Here is a 17,414-nt window from a genome sequence, read left to right as displayed (position 1 = left end):
GCCGTGTGACGCGCGGCCCCGCCCGCCCGGGGCTCGGCGCCGGGGACGGCGGAGCGGTGCCGGCCGTGGCGGCGGTGCCCGGGTCCTGTGGCGCGGCACAGCGCGGTACCGCGGGCGGCAGGTAAGGCAAAGGGAGTTGTCGGTATCGCCCGGGTCCCACCCCGCGGGGCAGACACCGCTCAGCGCCCGGGAGGGGTCGGTGCCTCCGGTGGCGCCGCGGGGTCGCCGCTACAGCCCCGCAGTGAGCGCCCACCTGCCCGCAGCCGCGGGCTCGTCTGCTTGCAAGGGACGGGTCGCCTTGGTTTTCTATTCCGCTTCGGGTCACCTTCCCCGTGGACGCGGGCAGGCACCCTGAGGAGCAGCGGGAGCGGAGCCCCACCGGGAGCAGCCGGTGGGAAGCCCGGAGGCTGTCACGGACAGAAGAAGGTGCTGGTGTGAGCCTGCCACGGACCCGCGGGCGGGCACTCCTCTCTCCAGGCATGGACTTTGTAGGGAAGAGGCCGCGAAGGCTGAGGTGACAGCGTTTACCATGTCCCCAGTAGAGTCATTTTGGGCTCAAATGCCTTTGTGATGGTGGTGTCCGTCCCCCCTCTCCCGGCCCCCTTAAAATGGCCCTAACTAAGCTCAGTATTAGCTGCTCAGCTGACTCAGAGGACCGGCAGCATTATTTTCTTTTCTATCCTACAATGAAGTGACAGAGCATCTTTGTCCGTTGCAGGTGATTTTAACCGGCGCTGATGTGCCCAGCAGCATGTGTGTGCATGTTCAGTGTCTTTCCAGGCATCTCTTCTGTCCTTTTCAATAGAAGAGATGTATGAAAGTATGTCTCAATTTTGTCTTGTTATTTTTGCCTTAGGAGAGTTGGCTAATGTGAGAAGAGAGTGGGGTTTCTTTAAAGATATATAAGTAAAGTGGGAGAATCATTGAGTCTGTTTTGGGATTCTCATTTGTGAAACAAATTTATTTACTTTTCCAAAAGTATGTTTTAAGATTTAATAGTTTAAATCGGGCACAATTTTAGGGTAATGTGTTTATCCTGTAGTTCAGTGTGTTTCGATGCTGTGTACCCTCCTTTTAAGTGTATGGGAGGGGAGGCATAGAGAAGCTAGCAGTGTGTCCAGATTCATTCACCAAAGGGTGACAAGAGGGGTGCATTTCTGCATGGTGACTTAGGCCAGTAAATCAACTGTTAGACAAAATTGCCCTTTTGGGGTGGGTCAATGTTTGCAGAATACATCAGTGTTGAAAGCATTCCACTTCCTGGGGGCAAAACGTGAAGTACTGTGAGTGACACTGCAAAAATCTTTTTTCCTCCCTTTAATTATCTTTCACAATCTGAGACTTCACAGATTCCCATTAACTATCTCTGGCTGCCCCACATATCTTAGGCAGGCTGTATCAGAGCAATCATTAATTAATCCCAGGGAAAAGCACTCATCTGTGCTGGTGAATTAGATCTTCATATTCCAGCCTGCCTGCCATCCCAACTGAGCTGCATGGCTCCAAGGAAAATCCAGTGGACCTTTCTACTCATGTGACCTCCTTGACTTCAGTGTTCTTCCTGGAGAGCACTATCAAAGATTTTTTCTTCCCTATCAGGATATATTGTTTGGTTTCTGGAATTTCCCAGAAGCCACAGAAATGCCATAAATAAGGGGCTGAACACATGAGTTAGGGTTCTGTGAATGATGGGTGGGAGGAGAAAGGGGAAAGGCATCAAGACTATAGAGGAAGGAGGAGGGGAAAGGAGACATGCATTCCTTGGCATTCAGTGGAGGGTAGCCCCTTCTGGTACAAAATGTGTTCACAAAATACAGACCTGGGATAACCGATGCTCACAGACATTTTCAGCAAAGCAGCGGCTTCTGTTCTCTGTTGTGTGCGTTGCCTCTGAACCAAGGATTCAAACTGTACCTTTGTGTGAATTGATTTGACCCCAGTCGTTGAAATTCAAAATTATTTAAGCTGAAAGGAAGAAAATCTTATTAACTAAAATCAATTTTAATCTCCTCATATGCTTTTACTTTCTAAATCACAAAGGAATGTTACTTTTATTGATAACATTAAAAGATGTTGTTCTGTCACTCCACACAGACAGTGGTAAATTCAGTAAGCATAAAGCTTTTGCATATTGATGTTACTCTATAAACTTAATGTTAAGATTCTAACTTTTTATGTGTTAGAAAATAGTGTCTGATTAGACAGCTTATTTTTTTTTTTTCAGTATATGTCAGCTTGAATTTGGAAGAAAATAAATCTGCATTTAAAGCCTCGGAGTCTTAATTTTTGTTTTTTGAAGTTAACCATCTGACTTTTTTTGCCTTGGTGTATATATATCACTTAAAACATCAACCATTCAAAAGTCAAAATGACAAAAAAAGAATTCAGCAGTTTTTTCCAGTTGTCAGCTCATTTGGAGTTGTAGGATTAGCATATGTCATTCTTGAACATCTACTTTTTTATTTACATATTGAAGAGAAAAAAATAGATTTCCTGTTTTTACAGCTCCCAGATTGTGTCTTGGCTTTGAATGAAGTAGTTCAATTTATTGAGATGAATAGGATACTCTGCATTTTCAGAAAAGGCTACTTTTGTCCAAAGCTGTGCTTTGCCAGCCTATGGCTCAGCTATTCAGCTGATGACACCTGCCAGTCCAGTATGCTACCATGCTTTAAAAATCCTGGCCCTGACCTGTACTGCCTTGAGAATTCCTTATGGCATGCTACCCTTCAGGGTGTCTGTGCTCTCCTATAGCTCAGAATCCACACTGGCAAGGGGAAAGGTCTCAAGAGTAGTTAAGTACCAACGTGGTGTGAGAGAAGAGGTGGCTCCAAACAGGAGAGAAACATCCGCAGGATCCAAACCCTGTGAGAGGTATGCCTGGGGTCAGCAGTCTCACAAGGAGGTGAGGGCAGAGGAGATTTAATGAAAAGCATCTTAGTGGCAGAAATAAAATTTTAAGGTTAGAGACAGCTTCTCATAGAGCATTTCTGCTAGTTAGCCTTCAGAAAAACACAGGCTCACATTCCAGTAGCCTTCGCTTTCTCAGACCCCTTATGGGTACTCCAGGCTTATATTTTTCTTCTCCTGGGACAGCAAAAACCACACAAAGTGTAACAGCAATAATTTCTTCTCTCCCATTACAACAAATGTTTGGATCGAGCCTAAACCAAATGAAAGCTGGTGTGAGTTTGTGTCCTTACTTCTCTAGACCTTTCCATGGGATTATGGAATAGGCCTCTTTGGAAATCCCTGCTACTTTCTTCTCCTGTCTGTACATTCCCTCCTGAGGCTGCTTTTCCTTTCATCATCTCTTAACAGCAAGTGAGAGCCTTTCTGTTTTGTGGCTTCTGGTTTCCATGTCAGAACAGCCTCCTGGTCAACCCCAGCTGATGTTCAGGCTTTCTGGTCAATTCATCTTTTTAGGGACTTCTTCTCTGGAAAGGCACTTTACTCTCAGCTGTGTCTTGGGGGATTTCAGTCTAATTAGAAGATAATCAGAATTTTACAATCTTTTATCATTATCCATAGCAATTTCATTCCAGTGATTAAAAAAAAAAAAAAAAAAAAAAAAGAGATACCAAGACAGACATACAGACATCCCACTCAAAGCAGAGTTTGCAGTGGTGCAAGATATAGAATATCAGCATCAAATACTTTGAAACAGGTTCATAGAAAGATTTTCTAAACAATTACACACCCTGCTAATACCATACTAATGATACTGAAGCATTCACTTGTCTGCAATTCAAAGTGCTGCATTTTTAATATCCTGGCATCACAGGTCTCTATTTGCACTTGTATCCAATCACAACTCCCCTGAGCCAAGTAATTCCTGCTGCTGGAGATACTGTCTAAATATCCTAGATTGTATTTACTGTGCAATGCATTAAACAATCCTGAATCACTCCCACGGGAATATTCTAGTTCACTCTCTGTGCAGTTGTGCTCTCCAGCAACTCCTGGGCTGCATCCAGGTGTTACTCAGAAAAAGTTCTGATTTGAAGCCCCCAAATATCTTTACTAAAGAAGAACCACAAGATGTATGTAGCTTGTTGGTATTTTTCAGATAATGCTTTCTAGACTGGATTTACAACTGACTGTATTTTCCATTAGGCTGTATGGCTGCCACTGCTTCCTCTCTAATTGCAGGTATTTCAATGTGTGGTTTCTCCTCATTTTGTCAGAGTAAAGCACTGACTGGGGTGCTTGATCTTGCCAGCACAGTGCAGGGCAGGAAAGGGGACTGAGACAGAGATGGTCAGGGATCTTCTGAGTAGGAAGGAAGGAAAAAGAACCTGAGTTGTTAACCAGGGTCCTTGCTTCTAGTTATTGTAAAGGTCAGAAAATAGTCCAGCATGCATTAAAACCTTTTCTTGAGAGCACTGTGTGGAGGTCTTGGAGCTCTTCACTGGCATTCCCTGCAGTCAGGTCTGTAGCAGAAGTCCTGAGTTAGCACAGGTGCTTCCCACCCACCACCTGCCGGTGTTTCATGGCTTTGGAGCAACTCCCCGTGTTTCTCACTTCCACATGTGTGTGTATATGCTGTGTAGGAGGTGTTTTCTCTGCCCTCTGGTGTGGGAGGTGAGGGGCTCAAAGCTCTCTTTTCATGTACTTACTTGCTTTTTACTGTTTTCTAGGCATCTACTAGGATGCCTGGAGGGGAGGAGACACAACTCTGGTTCATGTATGCAGCAAGTTCCTAGTGCATCTTCCAATCCCAACCAAGGACAGTTGGGTCTTATACCAATAAAAATAGATGCTACACTTGATCTCAGCCTAAAGGCACTGATGTGGAGGCAAGATGTTTAGCTAAAGTTGGTGGGATTGACTTTGTTCAGATGTTCCTATGGTACAGTGTAATCCAGCAGTGACCTGGCGGATGGCGTAGGGATTGCAATGAGCACCTGCTGTTTCAAGGTGCAGGATGGCCTGTTTTGGCAAATCCAGAAGTGAGGGGTAGAGCAGGGGAACAGAGAAAACATGCCTCTACAGTTGAAATCTAATTTTCCTTACAAAATTTAAAGACTTTGGTTGAGTTTATTCAAGGCTCATATCTAAATGCTTGGTTTGCTTTGAAGATTTCAAACCTTCCATTTCCAAATTAGGCTCCTTTTAAAATCTTGGTTCTCTTTAAAGGCTAATGTGCCCATGCCATTCCTTGACATTTTAGCATAGTATAATAAACATAAATAAATAGATATCATCCATGTGGAGGCAGTGGGAAGCTTTGTGTTTTTTATCTCAATTTCTCTTCTAGCAGTCTGTTCAAATAAATGGGAAGACAAGGGCAAGATAGCGTTTCAGGCTTTTGCTCCAAAAAAGGTAGACTAATACAGTTGGGGCATTTTTTAAAAGTTGGTATGCAAGAAAATTGATTGGGCATTCATTTAATAAAAAATAAAAAAGCTCATTTAATATAAAATTCTTGTATGCTGTCTTCTAGTCTTCAGTAATAAGTGATCTGCACAGCAGTTATTGTTCTGTGACATTTGGAAAAGTTATGGAACAGCAAAGGAAAATAAAAAGAACTGATTCATAAAAAGCAGATACTCTGCAAAATGTCCTTGACTTTTAAAAATATCCTTGGAAAATGTCATTCAGAAATGATATAATTCAGAAACAATAGTGATAGTACACAATGTATCTCTTCACTACTTTTTTTTTTTTTTGTGCTTTGTATCTGTAGAATTTTGTCAGTGAGCGTTTGGTGTCTTGTGGAAGAATGGAAGGGAGATCAAAGGTCCTGAGGCACCCAGCACGGTCCTGGGAGCCAGGATGCCTTTAATCCACGCCCAAGCAAGTCCAGTCTTGCTGCAGCTCCAGTGATGGTCAACAGCTAAGCTGGCCACAGCAGCTGTGGCTCATGGTGTGGTGCAGGGCTGGCACTAATGGCACCTGCCAACAGGCAGGAGCTGTGTGCCTGTGATAAACTGGAGGGACTGGGCAAACTTGGGTCTGTCAGTGCTTGCCCACACCTCCCTTTGCTTTTAGCTTGAGCTTTTAGCACCCTCTGCCCCTGAGGGGAAGGCATGGCACATCGGGGGCTCCACTAGCAAACACCTGTAAAGTTTTTGGTGACTTGGGTCATCTTAGTGTGTTATCCCCTCTGCTCAGGCACTCAGTGCCGTCCTCTGCTTGTGGCAGCTCAGCTTAAAGTCTGCTCCTGCTTGGAAGTATGCCTAGAGCATGGTCATTTTTCTTGTTTCTCTTTCCAAGAAATGAAAGTGTTTGGAAGCCTGTGGATTAAGCAGGGAGAGAAAGATGGATATGATCTTTGAACTTTGGTGTTTGCTTTCTTTTACTTTTGCTGGGGTGGCAGAGGTAGATGTCTTCCTTTGTGTTTCTTGTTGTTGTTATACACTTAATGCAGTCTGAAATCAGCCACTGCCAGGATGGGTAGTTTTTCCCTCCTTCCTTAGACATTCCTTCCTGTAGAAGGAGCTGCTTGCTGAAGAATCTGTATGGCTAAAAATAACATTTTATTATTTTCAGTGAAATAAATCCCCCTGTCAAGCTCACCACAAGCTGCACAGACCCTGGTACTGACAGGGAGGAACTGTTCTTGCCTCACTGTCTAATATGTCATTCATCACAGCCTTGAGTATTTGCTAGTTTCAAGTGACTGTGCAATCTAGTTTGATCTATTTCACCATAAAAATAAAGAGGAAACAGACATCCTCTGTTTTAGCAGGTGAGGATGCATATGTGAAAGATAATGTGGAGTCATTTAGGTATTTAAAACATGTGGAGGGAGCCCTACCATTTGGCCCTTTTCCTACATAATGCGTGAATGAAATGTGCTTTCTTATATATGTCTTGTCACGTGTTTTTCTAGGGCCCGGGGGCTGCATGTTCTGCGTTAGACCAATGCATTTCATCATAACACAATTGGTTGGTGGCAGACAGATCTGTCCTGAACATCTGGATGCATCTAATATCACCTATTTTTCATGTGTACAGTTTGCCCCTGCAGTTACAGCAGATAACCCCTTTAGAAATATTAGGGATTGGAAAAAATCCCTTGGGTGACATGCGTGCTCAAAACCACACACATGCAAATGCACAAAATCAGAGGTGGGGGTTGAGTGAAGATGAGATTGGGGATGCAGAGGTTATGGAGTAAAAGCAGTAAGCAAAGGAAGATCTGTGGCTAGGAAGCTCTCTCAAAGTGTGTCTCTGGGGTAGATTTTTCTTCATCTCTTCCCCATCCTGCATAAATCACAGTGCTGCTAAAGCACAGGTTGTTTTTTTGTTTCTGCAGACTACTTCTGCATGATGTGAGTGAAGACGCTGTGCCAGTTCTTCTTATGTGTTGTACATTTTATGTGACTATAAAAATAAAAATTTATGCTCCTTGCTGCTTACCGTCTACATTTTTTTCCTCTCATGTCTGCTCTGAGCAATCATAAAAGGTTACTTGTGCTGCAGCTGGGATTTAAGATCAAGGATTTTATTAGCTTGCACGAAGGCTCTTCCTCCCCGTCTGTATTCAAACCAGATAATTTCTCTTCTGTTAGCAGCAGGATCAAACTCTGAAAACCAATGGAAGAAGCTTCTTTTGACCTAAATGGTGCAAGGCCAAGCTTTTAGGCTCCTGTTTTGTGTGTCAAAGACTATTACTGTCACAGGAAGCGTAAGCAGCCGTAGCTTTCCTGCATAGTAACAGAAGACTGTGCTTCTAAAAATTACTCTACAAAGTGCTTTTGCAGAGCAGCCTCCCCAGGGTTCTCCATCTGTTTTCATATGGAGATTAATAACAAATTGTTTGGCTAATAAACTGTTCCTTGCTATCTCTGAAATATGACCATTTCTTTTCCTTCCCTCCCATGGGTTATTAGATTCCTGTCTGCCCCTGTGCACCCACGTGGGAAGCATCACTAGTATGAGATACACAGCAATTGTTAATGTTTCAGCTCTATAGCAAGGCTTTGAAAGGGTGAAGATTTTGGTGTGTGGCTGAGGGAACTGATGCTGTGGACAGCTGTGTAATGCTGAGGGCTGGCCTTATTCTTAGAAGTGGTAAAGAAAAGGAAGAGAGGAAAATTAAGCTCTTTGTACACTACTGTGATTTCTGCAAGAGCCCAATTCTTGTTTGCAACTACAGAGAAAATATTTCCAGGAAAAATGGGACTGAGGCTTGAACCTGTTCAACTCAGCAGCACTGCTGTGGGATGTAGGGCTGATGGTGGTATTTTGAAGTGCTGAGTTCAGAAGTTCTGGACCAGCTGGCAGGGGATATTCTAGCTGCTTCATTGGGAAACTGATGAGAGAAAAATAAACATGTACTGTGAGAACAGGCATAAGATCAGGAGAGATCTTCGTGATCTTCAATCTGACTGCTCCCTAATGCAAACCAGGGGACTTTCCCTCTTCTGGTCAAGTACAGGTGACCAAAATTCTGCCAAGACAGCCAGTCCAGAATTGGAAGTTTCTGACAGTTTATCACCCAGTGATATATATCAAGGGACACCTACCCACTTTGTTAAAACACCTACCTAACGTCTGCCTTGTATTTGCATGTTTCAGCTTTTTATCTTGCTGCATCCTCCTCTGCTGTGTCATAAGGATCTCCTACATGTTTTTGGTTTTGATGTAGACAGACTGACATCAGATTTTACCTTCTTGTGCCTTAAACAGAATAATCTGGGCTCCTTTGCTTCCTTATCCAAGGGCTTTGACTCAGCCCCAGCAGCAGTGCTTCTTAGGGGCTTGTCCCCCATTGCCCATTCCCTCTCCTTTTATCAGCAGGAGGAGAAACTGAGCTGCCACTCTGAGATTACCCTGCTGTGGAGGTGTTTCTAGTCCTGGTGGTAACTCACAGAGGCAGTAGCTGCTATAGTGGGGTAGGAACATCAGACATAGCAAAATAACCTGGGGATCATGGACACCTTCTGGTCATTAATCAGCATTCTGCCTGCGTGGTGAGCAGAAGACCAGGACACAGATTGCCAGTGCCTGTCTATGAGAGATTCAGAAGGGACATCACCTTGCTCCTTGCTCAATCAAGGCTGACATAGTCCTTTGGGCTTTGGCATCACACTGAGAACTGACATTAGCTTATCATCCACTCTGAGTTTAAGCAAGGCCACAGCTGGATCAACTTTAAGAAACAAAAAAAAAGGCCCAACTACAAATATTTGCCTGTAGCTTTGTGCTCTTTTTAAATGTTACTTTTAAGTCCTCCCCTTCTCAAGTCAGTAGGGACTGAACATGGAACTACAGCCAGGAACTCTGGGAATCTAATAAACTTCTGTGTCTCCAAACTTCTAGTAGATTATTCCAAAAGTGATGCTTTTGGTTTCTCTGTTTCCAGGCCTGTTTTCCTGACTTTTGGAAGCAGACCCTCATTGTTGTCTCAGGGGCTCATTAGGCTCAATCATGTAATTTCAAGGTTTTATAGATGCAAAACATGAAGTTTTACAGCTGATTTTCAGAGAAAAAATGTTGGAGTCTATTGTACTTCCTGAATGAATTTACTGCAAAGAGTGAGTTTATTCCATTGCATAAATTAATTCCATTTACCCCCAAAGGCATTAAAACAAACAAACAAGAAAAACCCCAACGAACAAAAGCTTACATGAATTTCTGTTTTCCAGTGTGTCTGCTAATTTAGACATACGTATTTTATGGCAGGTGTGATGGCAATCTAAACAGACTCTTTCCAGCCATGCTGCAGAGCTAAAAATATTGCCTGCCTAGTAATTTAGAAGTGGGCTGGCTTCTGGGGTATACTGAATCTTGAGGGGTTTTTAAGTCCATTTTATATGTCTTCTGATCACCAGGGAAAATTTATTTTCTCTAATGCACAAAAATAATCTGAAATGTTTAATTCTTCAAGGCTCCATAGAGCCAAATGGGCACAGTCTTAGGTGTTAAAGTGATACAGTTACAAGTTTTGTGTGGGTGGGATGTGTTTAAGTGTGAGCATACCAGGCATAAATAGTTGATCTAAAGTTCTGCACAAAATTTCAAAACGGACCAGCAAAATCTTAGATCTGTGGGAAGACCAGGACCATACTGCCAAATTTAAAAATGCTTAACTTTTCAAGTAAAACTATTTCCCCAGCATTATGTAGGCTATAAACTATGATGCTTGTGTTTCTTAATTTCCTGTTACAGGAAAGACTCAGTTACTAGGTAGAAGCTTAATTATTGGTCAGTTGCATTCTTTTAAATACAAATGTTCATGTAAATGTTCAACAGAGCTCTTCAGAGTTGTTAAAATGTTATTCATTGTATTCAGATTTGTACCTAAATGCTTCATGAATACTTGGCAGAGTCAGTTTCCTTAAATGTTATGAAATCTGAGAACCATTAATCCTTTTGCCGTATTCGTGGAGCAGGATTTGTCTGCCTCGATGTGTGTTTAATTATGTGGTTTTTACTTAGGCAGCTTCCCATGGATTACAGTTTCACTTGATATCGCTGTTAACTTTGCTTGAAAGAGGAGCAAAATTTGATTTTTGCTAAAAAGATTTGTGAACACTTGTGTTGTTTTCTCTGCGCAATCAGAAAAATTTGCTGTGGTTCTCAATTCCCTCTCCAGCAAAGTCATCTTAATAATAATTTTGCTTTAAATCCACTGTATATTCTGTATTTTTAAAGTATGGCAACACTACATATTGCTAAATTGTTAAAGTTTGAAATATCAATAATTTTTACATAATTTGATTAATTTTTGTAATGTCCTTGCAGAGGAGAGTAAATCATTAGATGCTCAAAATGAGAAAAGCTGGCACCAATATAGCTGTTGTAATGCTGGACAAGCACAGTGTTCCTGATGCAGTTGTCCCTATGCCAGTCCCTTAAATTGGTCAACTTCTTTTTCATCTATGGTTTCAATCCTTTATTTTGATGCCTTTGGGCCAAAACTATTGTCTTCTGTTTGTTTCCAGCATTGCAGAGGAATGTTAAATTCATCCAGTAAGCTGGCTACGTTTAATCCCTTCTTATAAATGTTAATACTCTTTCCAGTAGCTTTGGTTTGTTATAGTGAAAACTGGACCCGAAGAATCAAGATAGATTAGATACCACAAAACATGTAGCCATGTAAGAGAACTGATTTTCAGGACAGTAATAGAGATCTTCAGACAACATTTAAACCAGTTGGAAGTAACTCTTTTGAGGAAAATTCTGCCAATCTTTTCTACTCGGTAAGACAGAGACACTTTTTCAGCCTTCTCTCTCATTTTAGGCTGGGAATGGAGTGCATAGTTTGGATACCAGCAGCGGGACATCTTACCAGAACAAAGCATCCATGGGACCATTCTTAATCAATGACTTCTAAGTGCAGGATTGGTGCTGTTGGATTGCAAACAGGTGCTACAAGATGCCAGGTGAGGTGACTGAAAGCAGCAGCGGGATGGAGGAGACTGTGCAGAAAGACAGCAAATCTGGAGGCCAGAGCCCTCGCTGTGGCACAATGAGAAGGGCTGTGGCAACCACTGTCACCTTTGATGGGGAAGCCACTATGGACCGCAGGAAAAGGAAGAAGAAAGAGTCCCGCCCTGAGTCAATAATTGTATATCGGTCCGAGAATGACAATAAGGTGGAAGAAGAACAGGCAGATGAAGAAGGAGGGGAGAGGAGCTCTGAGGAAGGCTCCAAGTTCCTGGGTCAGTCTATGACAGATGGTATGTAGTCCTGAGAACACTCACTTCACATAAGCTTTTTTGATGCCATCATGCTTTAAGGTCAAATGGAAGTGACTGTGGGACCAACCCTCTCCAAGACTACAGGCAAGGAGAGCTTGAGTTCATACATGAAAATGCTCTGAAACAGAAAGCATTACAGGCTGATTTGGGTTGTCTCCTGCAGTTCTTTTCAAAGTTTGGTTATTGCTACAGTCTTAGTTTTAAATGTATGTGCTGGTTGGGGTTATGTGCTGGTTGCAGTGCTGTGCATGCATTAAGACAATGATGTCATTCTAAGCCATGATCAAGCCACTGCCCATGCCTGAAAAACTGCCTGTTAAGTGAAAGGATGGAAGCAGATGGAGTTAGTGGCTCTACCTTTGATAGGGAATTTAACTCATTATCTAGGATTTGCTGTTGCCTTCTGTTTGGATACACTCAGCATGGCTTCCTCTTGAAGGGTGATTATTTGGCAAGGTCATCATGGGGCATCTTCGAGTCACTTTCACTTCTGTTATCTGTCCTGGGTACCCTTGCAGGGAACAAGTGTGGAAGGCAGGTCCTGTGGCTAAATACTCCTGTGAGTCAGCAGTGCAGGCTGAGAGGGGCTTAAATGCTCCTGGTCCACCAGATGCCCCCATGATCCCAGACCCTATCATTACTTGCCTGCTGCCTTCCTACTTTTGTGAAGTACTTCAAGCTGCTCAGCCTCTTTTTAAGAGTTTCTGAAGACCTTCTTCCAAGCTAGTCAGAATTAAGACCAGGAGGAAATATACTGTAGCCCCAAAGAGGAGTTTATGGCCAGTACCACTGCATGGCCCATCCTATACCAATGTCACTTGAAAGCTAAAGCAGTCCCTTTGTAACTTTAACACATATACCAGCACTGTCCAGTTTGGTGTCTCTACTGATTTCTTAAAATGCAAATATAATTTTATGACAGTTTGTTAAGTTTTTCTAAATTTCAAAAATTAATTTGGATTGAGATACAATGCAAATGTAGAGTGAAATATGAGCTATTCAGGTATAATTCCATGTGTGGATGTGCTTATTCCGAAACAAGAGTCTCAGTGATATTTATCTAATTAATCCCAAGTGTCCATGCTGTTCAGGAATAAATCCATGAAGTAAACAGAGAAAATAGGTATACCATTTTCAATTGAGTTACTATGTCTCATTCTCCTATACTTTTGCAGCACCTTCCCTTCACGTATGGTCCCTAGTGGAGATACTGGAGTTTTCTCCCTTGTGATTTCTGTCCTCTGGAATTCCTGTCTTTTTCCTCATTAGCTCTTCTTCCATTTTCTTCTGTGGTAATTTTCTTCATACTGCATTGCTTCTTGTCTTTTTAAATTTGATTTTAAATGTAACTCCATAGTCACTATCTGTCTTTGGGGTCTTTGAAGATTTACACACAGTACTTTGTACAGAAAATAAATCTGATGTAGATGAGTTTATCTGTGTTGTAGGTGTCTGGAACATGCCTTTAGACAGCCGATATGTCACCTTGACTGGAACAATCACCAGGGGAAAGAAGAAGGGTCAGATGGTGGACATCCACGTCACCCTAACGGATAAAGAACTGCAGGAACTGGCTAAGTCAAAGGAACCTCCTAAAGAAGATGTAACTGAGAAAAAGAAGAAGTGTAATGTTGGGTTAGACAGAGGACCTCACATTGTCCTCTGGACCATCATCTGCCTCCCCATCATTTTTGTAGTGTCCTTCGTGGTTTCATTCTACTATGGAACCATTACATGGTACAACATCTTCTTGGTGTACAATGAAGAGAGGACCTTCTGGCACAAAATCACCTTTTGTCCCTTTTTGATTATCTCCTACCCAATTATAATTATGGTTGTTTCTTTCTCCCTAGGCCTGTATTCAGCTGTAGCCCAGGTAGCATGGTCCTTTGGGTACTGGTGGCACGCTGTCAGGGATATGGAGAAAGGATTCTGTGGCTGGCTCTGCAGCAAGCTGGGCTTGGAAGATTGTTCTCCCTACAGCATTGTCGAACTGCTTGATTCTGACAATATCTCAGGTAGTCTCTCTGGCAAGAGCTCTGCACAGGGGGTTGAGACCTCAGCAGTCTGAGCCTTTGTCCTAGATGACTATTTTGGTCATATGCCAGTGTTCTCACCAAGAAAATAACACACTGATTTTTTTTTAAAAAATATACATATATATTTAAACACAAACATAATGAATAAAATATTGGGCTGAGGGTCCTCTTTAAATGTCACAGAATGCAAGAATGCTAGCTTCACATGCTCTGGGTGGGGAGGTGCATGGCTTTCCAAGGATTTGTCATGTGTTGTAGCTAATTACAGCTTCTGGGAGTTGTAAGAAAATCCAGATCTGCAGGGCTCTGACTGTTTGTGGAGTAGCAGAGACATATTATGAAAAGTCCATATTATTAACAGTCCTTCTGTCAAGGTAGACTTTACTTTTCAGCAATAGGACATAGTCGTGACCTCTGACAGAGTGAAAAGAAGTCTCTGCTCGGGGGATGAACTTCAAGAGATAGGAACCCATTCAGAGGTGAAGGCTAAATTGCAAAATGTGTGATGTTCCTGCAGTTTTCTTAGAAAGGGTCCTTTCCCAGTCCTTCCAACAAGAGCAGCTAATTTGGGCAGGCTGACTGCTTAGACACTGAGTTCAGTGTCACAGACACTGGAATAGTGGGAGAGGACAGCACAGCTGCCAACAAAGGAGAGCGAGTTCTACATTGACCTGAAACAGCCCCATTGCACGATGGAAGAGCAGGGCTTGCTTTGTAATGTGGTGTGTGGAGACCTGATGGGGCTGTCACCTAGAACCCTCAAGTGGCTGCAGGTGCTCAGATAGGTGCTTGGAACACATCTGCAGTGCATCTCTCGATATGTGCACTGCTAGGGAGGAACAATCTACAGGAGTCATACACAGTGTGCAGTGCAAACAGTTGTATTATAGGGAGGAAACACCTGCTCTAAGGAGGTACCTGCCCCTAAAGAAGGGGCAATCAATTTACATCTCACTGCAATGCAGGTGTGGACTTGCAGCACCTGGATTTAGGGAGGTGGAGTTGAAAGTGCTTGAGATGTGAAGGGCTCTGAAACAAGTTATTCTGGTTTTCAAGTTGCTCTTATGGAAGACCTGTTGGATCTCCCCTTTCAGAATGGGGGAGTCCAGAAGTTCATGTCTATCTGTGCCTCAGCTCTGGAAATCTGTGTTGCCTTCCCCACCTCATCCCTCTTCCTGTTTAATTATATGGAAGAGCATTGGATCATACATCATCCTCCCGTCATGTCTCATTTTCATAACGGGTTTCTCTCCTTTTTAGATTTTTCATGGCATCATAATGGGCTCTCTGACCAGGCTGAGGTGGCCACCATAGGCTGGAGAAAGTTAAATATCTCTTTAAAAAATGACTAGCAGAAAAATCCTTTATTCTTGATCATCTATTGGGGTTTTGGCCTAAGAAGGAGATGAGCAAAATAAAAGAGAGGTGCAGCAGATTTTAACGGGGGCTGAGTAATACATCTGAAACAGTTAATTTTCCCAGTGCTCCAGCTCAGCTGGTGCTGCTGGAAAGTCTGTGAGCCTCAAGCCAGAGGAACCCACCATTTGCTTGCGTGTAGGTAGGTAAGTGTGGCATGCAGTCTGTCAGCTGCACAGTCACTCCTGTCTCTGTAGGTGTCTCCCTATGGGGGGGAACTGCTCTAGTTTTAGGATGGTAAAGAGAAGCATTCAGAAGCTGAATTTCACAGAAACTAATGCTTTGTGTTGCATTTTAAGGTTGAGCTCAAGACTACACTGACTGTCCTGGTTAGAACATCTGGAAACTGGTGATGTATAAACAAGTCCATCTGATGCTCTAGTCCTAACACTGAGAAATAAGTAGTTCTTGCTGCATCCTGGGTCCCTGGGAGGTCAAAAGAGCCTCTTAACATTGGCTGAAGGCTCAACAGTAACTAATGTACAAGCCAAATATCAAGAACAGTCTTGGCCCCACACTTAACTGGGAAAGCAGTGGTGCTCCCTGGGCACAGGTAGAGCCAGGCTGTGTTTGTTGCTTCCTACTGTCATTTTTTACTGGTGAAGTATTTCAAAGCAATTACCAACTTCCATAAAAATTAAAATAAAATAGACCCCAATCTGTGAGAAAACATCAGGCAGTTTAGTGGGTTTCAAAGAGGCCAATATATGCCTGGGACTGGTTCAAGCAGTGGAATGCCTTTCACAGACCTGTTCCAATCAGGCAGGCTGATATGCCTCTGAATTAATGGAGATGCTGAGGATAAGCCATGCCAGTGCTGGCAGTCTGTAGTTACCCAGTGCAGCCACTTTGCTTAATACTGCTCCACATGGAAATTGCAGGCTCCCACATGGCTGGAGGGTGGGAATAAGTGATGTTTAACAAGCATTAAGGAAAAAGAACACTGGCAAGTGTTCTTATGCTTTGCCTAAAGGGACACTGCTGGCATGAAAGGGGTAGATTGTGTATCTTGGCCCCAACATGCAGCAGACAAGTTTGGGGAAAGGATGGCTGGCAAGTGTGCATTGCTGCAGAGGGAGAAAACCCAATTCAGCTGTCACTGCCAGCAGCAGCTGTTCAAGGCTAGATGAAAGGCTGGGGTCAGTAGCACAAAGAGCCTTCAGCTTACAGAGGGCTTGGATGATAAGTACCAGCTCATTACAGAATACATCCATGTGAAATGTCTGCTGAGCTGCAGGATTTGCTTTCAGGATTGCTAACAGCCCTCTGGAGTGGAGACAAAACCAAATCTGTGCCTCTTACTGCTACATAGACACAAAGGAGCATCAGAGGAGTCATAGTACCCTCCCACTGCAGTGGCAGCTGTGCTTCTGGATTTGGAGTTCACATTTTGGGGCATATGCTGGGACAATCCATCATGTGTTTTCTACTTCTTTACACTTAACTAAGCTTTAATTGGCTCCTGCTAAATTCAAGGTGTCCTGTCATTGATTTTGGTGGGGGGCTATTTTAAGCTTGGGGTTAGTTCTGGTGCTTGGGGTTAGTTCTGGTGCTATTTGTAAAAGTTTAATTCAGACTTTTCTCTAAGTAACTGGATAGCTTTCTCTCTTGCCCACTATCCTCTGTAGCAGTTTGCCTGTTGCAAAATATATAATAATTATCAATTGCTGTAACAGAAAAAAGCACAAGTTTTTGTCTTGTTCTACCCTGCTTTCAGAAACTCACAAGTAATTTCTGCTTATGTGCCACTGTCAGACTGCAGGGAATTCCAATTATTCTGATTGTTGAATGTGTTTCTGGCTGCTCTAGTCTGGATGTTTTTTAAGTAAAGATACTGTTTGCTGATAGTTATTTTTAATTGCATTCCCTTTTCCCATCCTTGCTGGCCTGGGTGGAGAATAAAGATGTGTGTGGCTTTACAGGAGTGTTACTCTCATGCTTCTGTTTTACTTTGTGTTAAAATCAGTGCTGTGAGATGGACGCAGTCATTCTATGCTGATAATTGATTAGAATTCCTTGTGTTTGAAGATCCACTTTAAAGTGTGTCTGATATGGGTTGAAGTTCTACCCCTTGTTAAATAGTGCCTATCCAAATTGTCATATATCTCTGAGGCCGGTGTTCTTTATTTTTACTTCCTAGCTCACAAATGAAAGCTTTTGATTTAATTTTACTCATTGGGTGTCTGTTTAGCTTTAGCCACAAGGGTCTATAGTGGGGGATATACTTCCATACCAAAACAGGAAGTACTTTTAACTCTTCAGATGTGGTTTGTGTGTCTGTGACTTGGAGCTGCTATTTACA

The 17,414-nt window shown here is 42.9% G+C and overlaps 1 protein-coding gene across 4 annotated transcripts in view; it reads left to right on the top strand.

Annotated features, from left to right (window-relative positions):
* The window catches only part of TMEM169 (transmembrane protein 169), a 40,212-nt gene extending 23,181 nt beyond the window's left edge, over window positions 1–17,031 (top strand). For 2 of the 4 annotated variants that reach the window (XM_053982223.1, XM_053982224.1), the window contains exons 3-4: window positions 11,198–11,636; window positions 13,106–17,031. In XM_053982223.1, the coding sequence (XP_053838198.1) occupies window positions 11,333–11,636; window positions 13,106–13,728 (927 nt within the window). In that variant the 5' untranslated portion in view covers window positions 11,198–11,332 and the 3' untranslated portion in view covers window positions 13,729–17,031. Of the gene's footprint in view, window positions 1–53; window positions 122–11,197; window positions 11,637–13,105 lie in introns of those variants that run through there. The other 2 variants (XM_053982225.1, XM_053982222.1) reach the window with 2 other exon arrangements.
* Window positions 17,032–17,414: the final 383 nt, after the last annotated feature.

Source organism: Vidua macroura, chromosome 7 (assembly GCF_024509145.1).
Source record: "Vidua macroura isolate BioBank_ID:100142 chromosome 7, ASM2450914v1, whole genome shotgun sequence".
Classification (NCBI taxonomy): Eukaryota; Metazoa; Chordata; class Aves; order Passeriformes; family Viduidae; genus Vidua; species Vidua macroura.
Note: the sequence above shows the minus strand (reverse complement) of the source record. Positions and strands in the feature narration are given on the sequence as shown.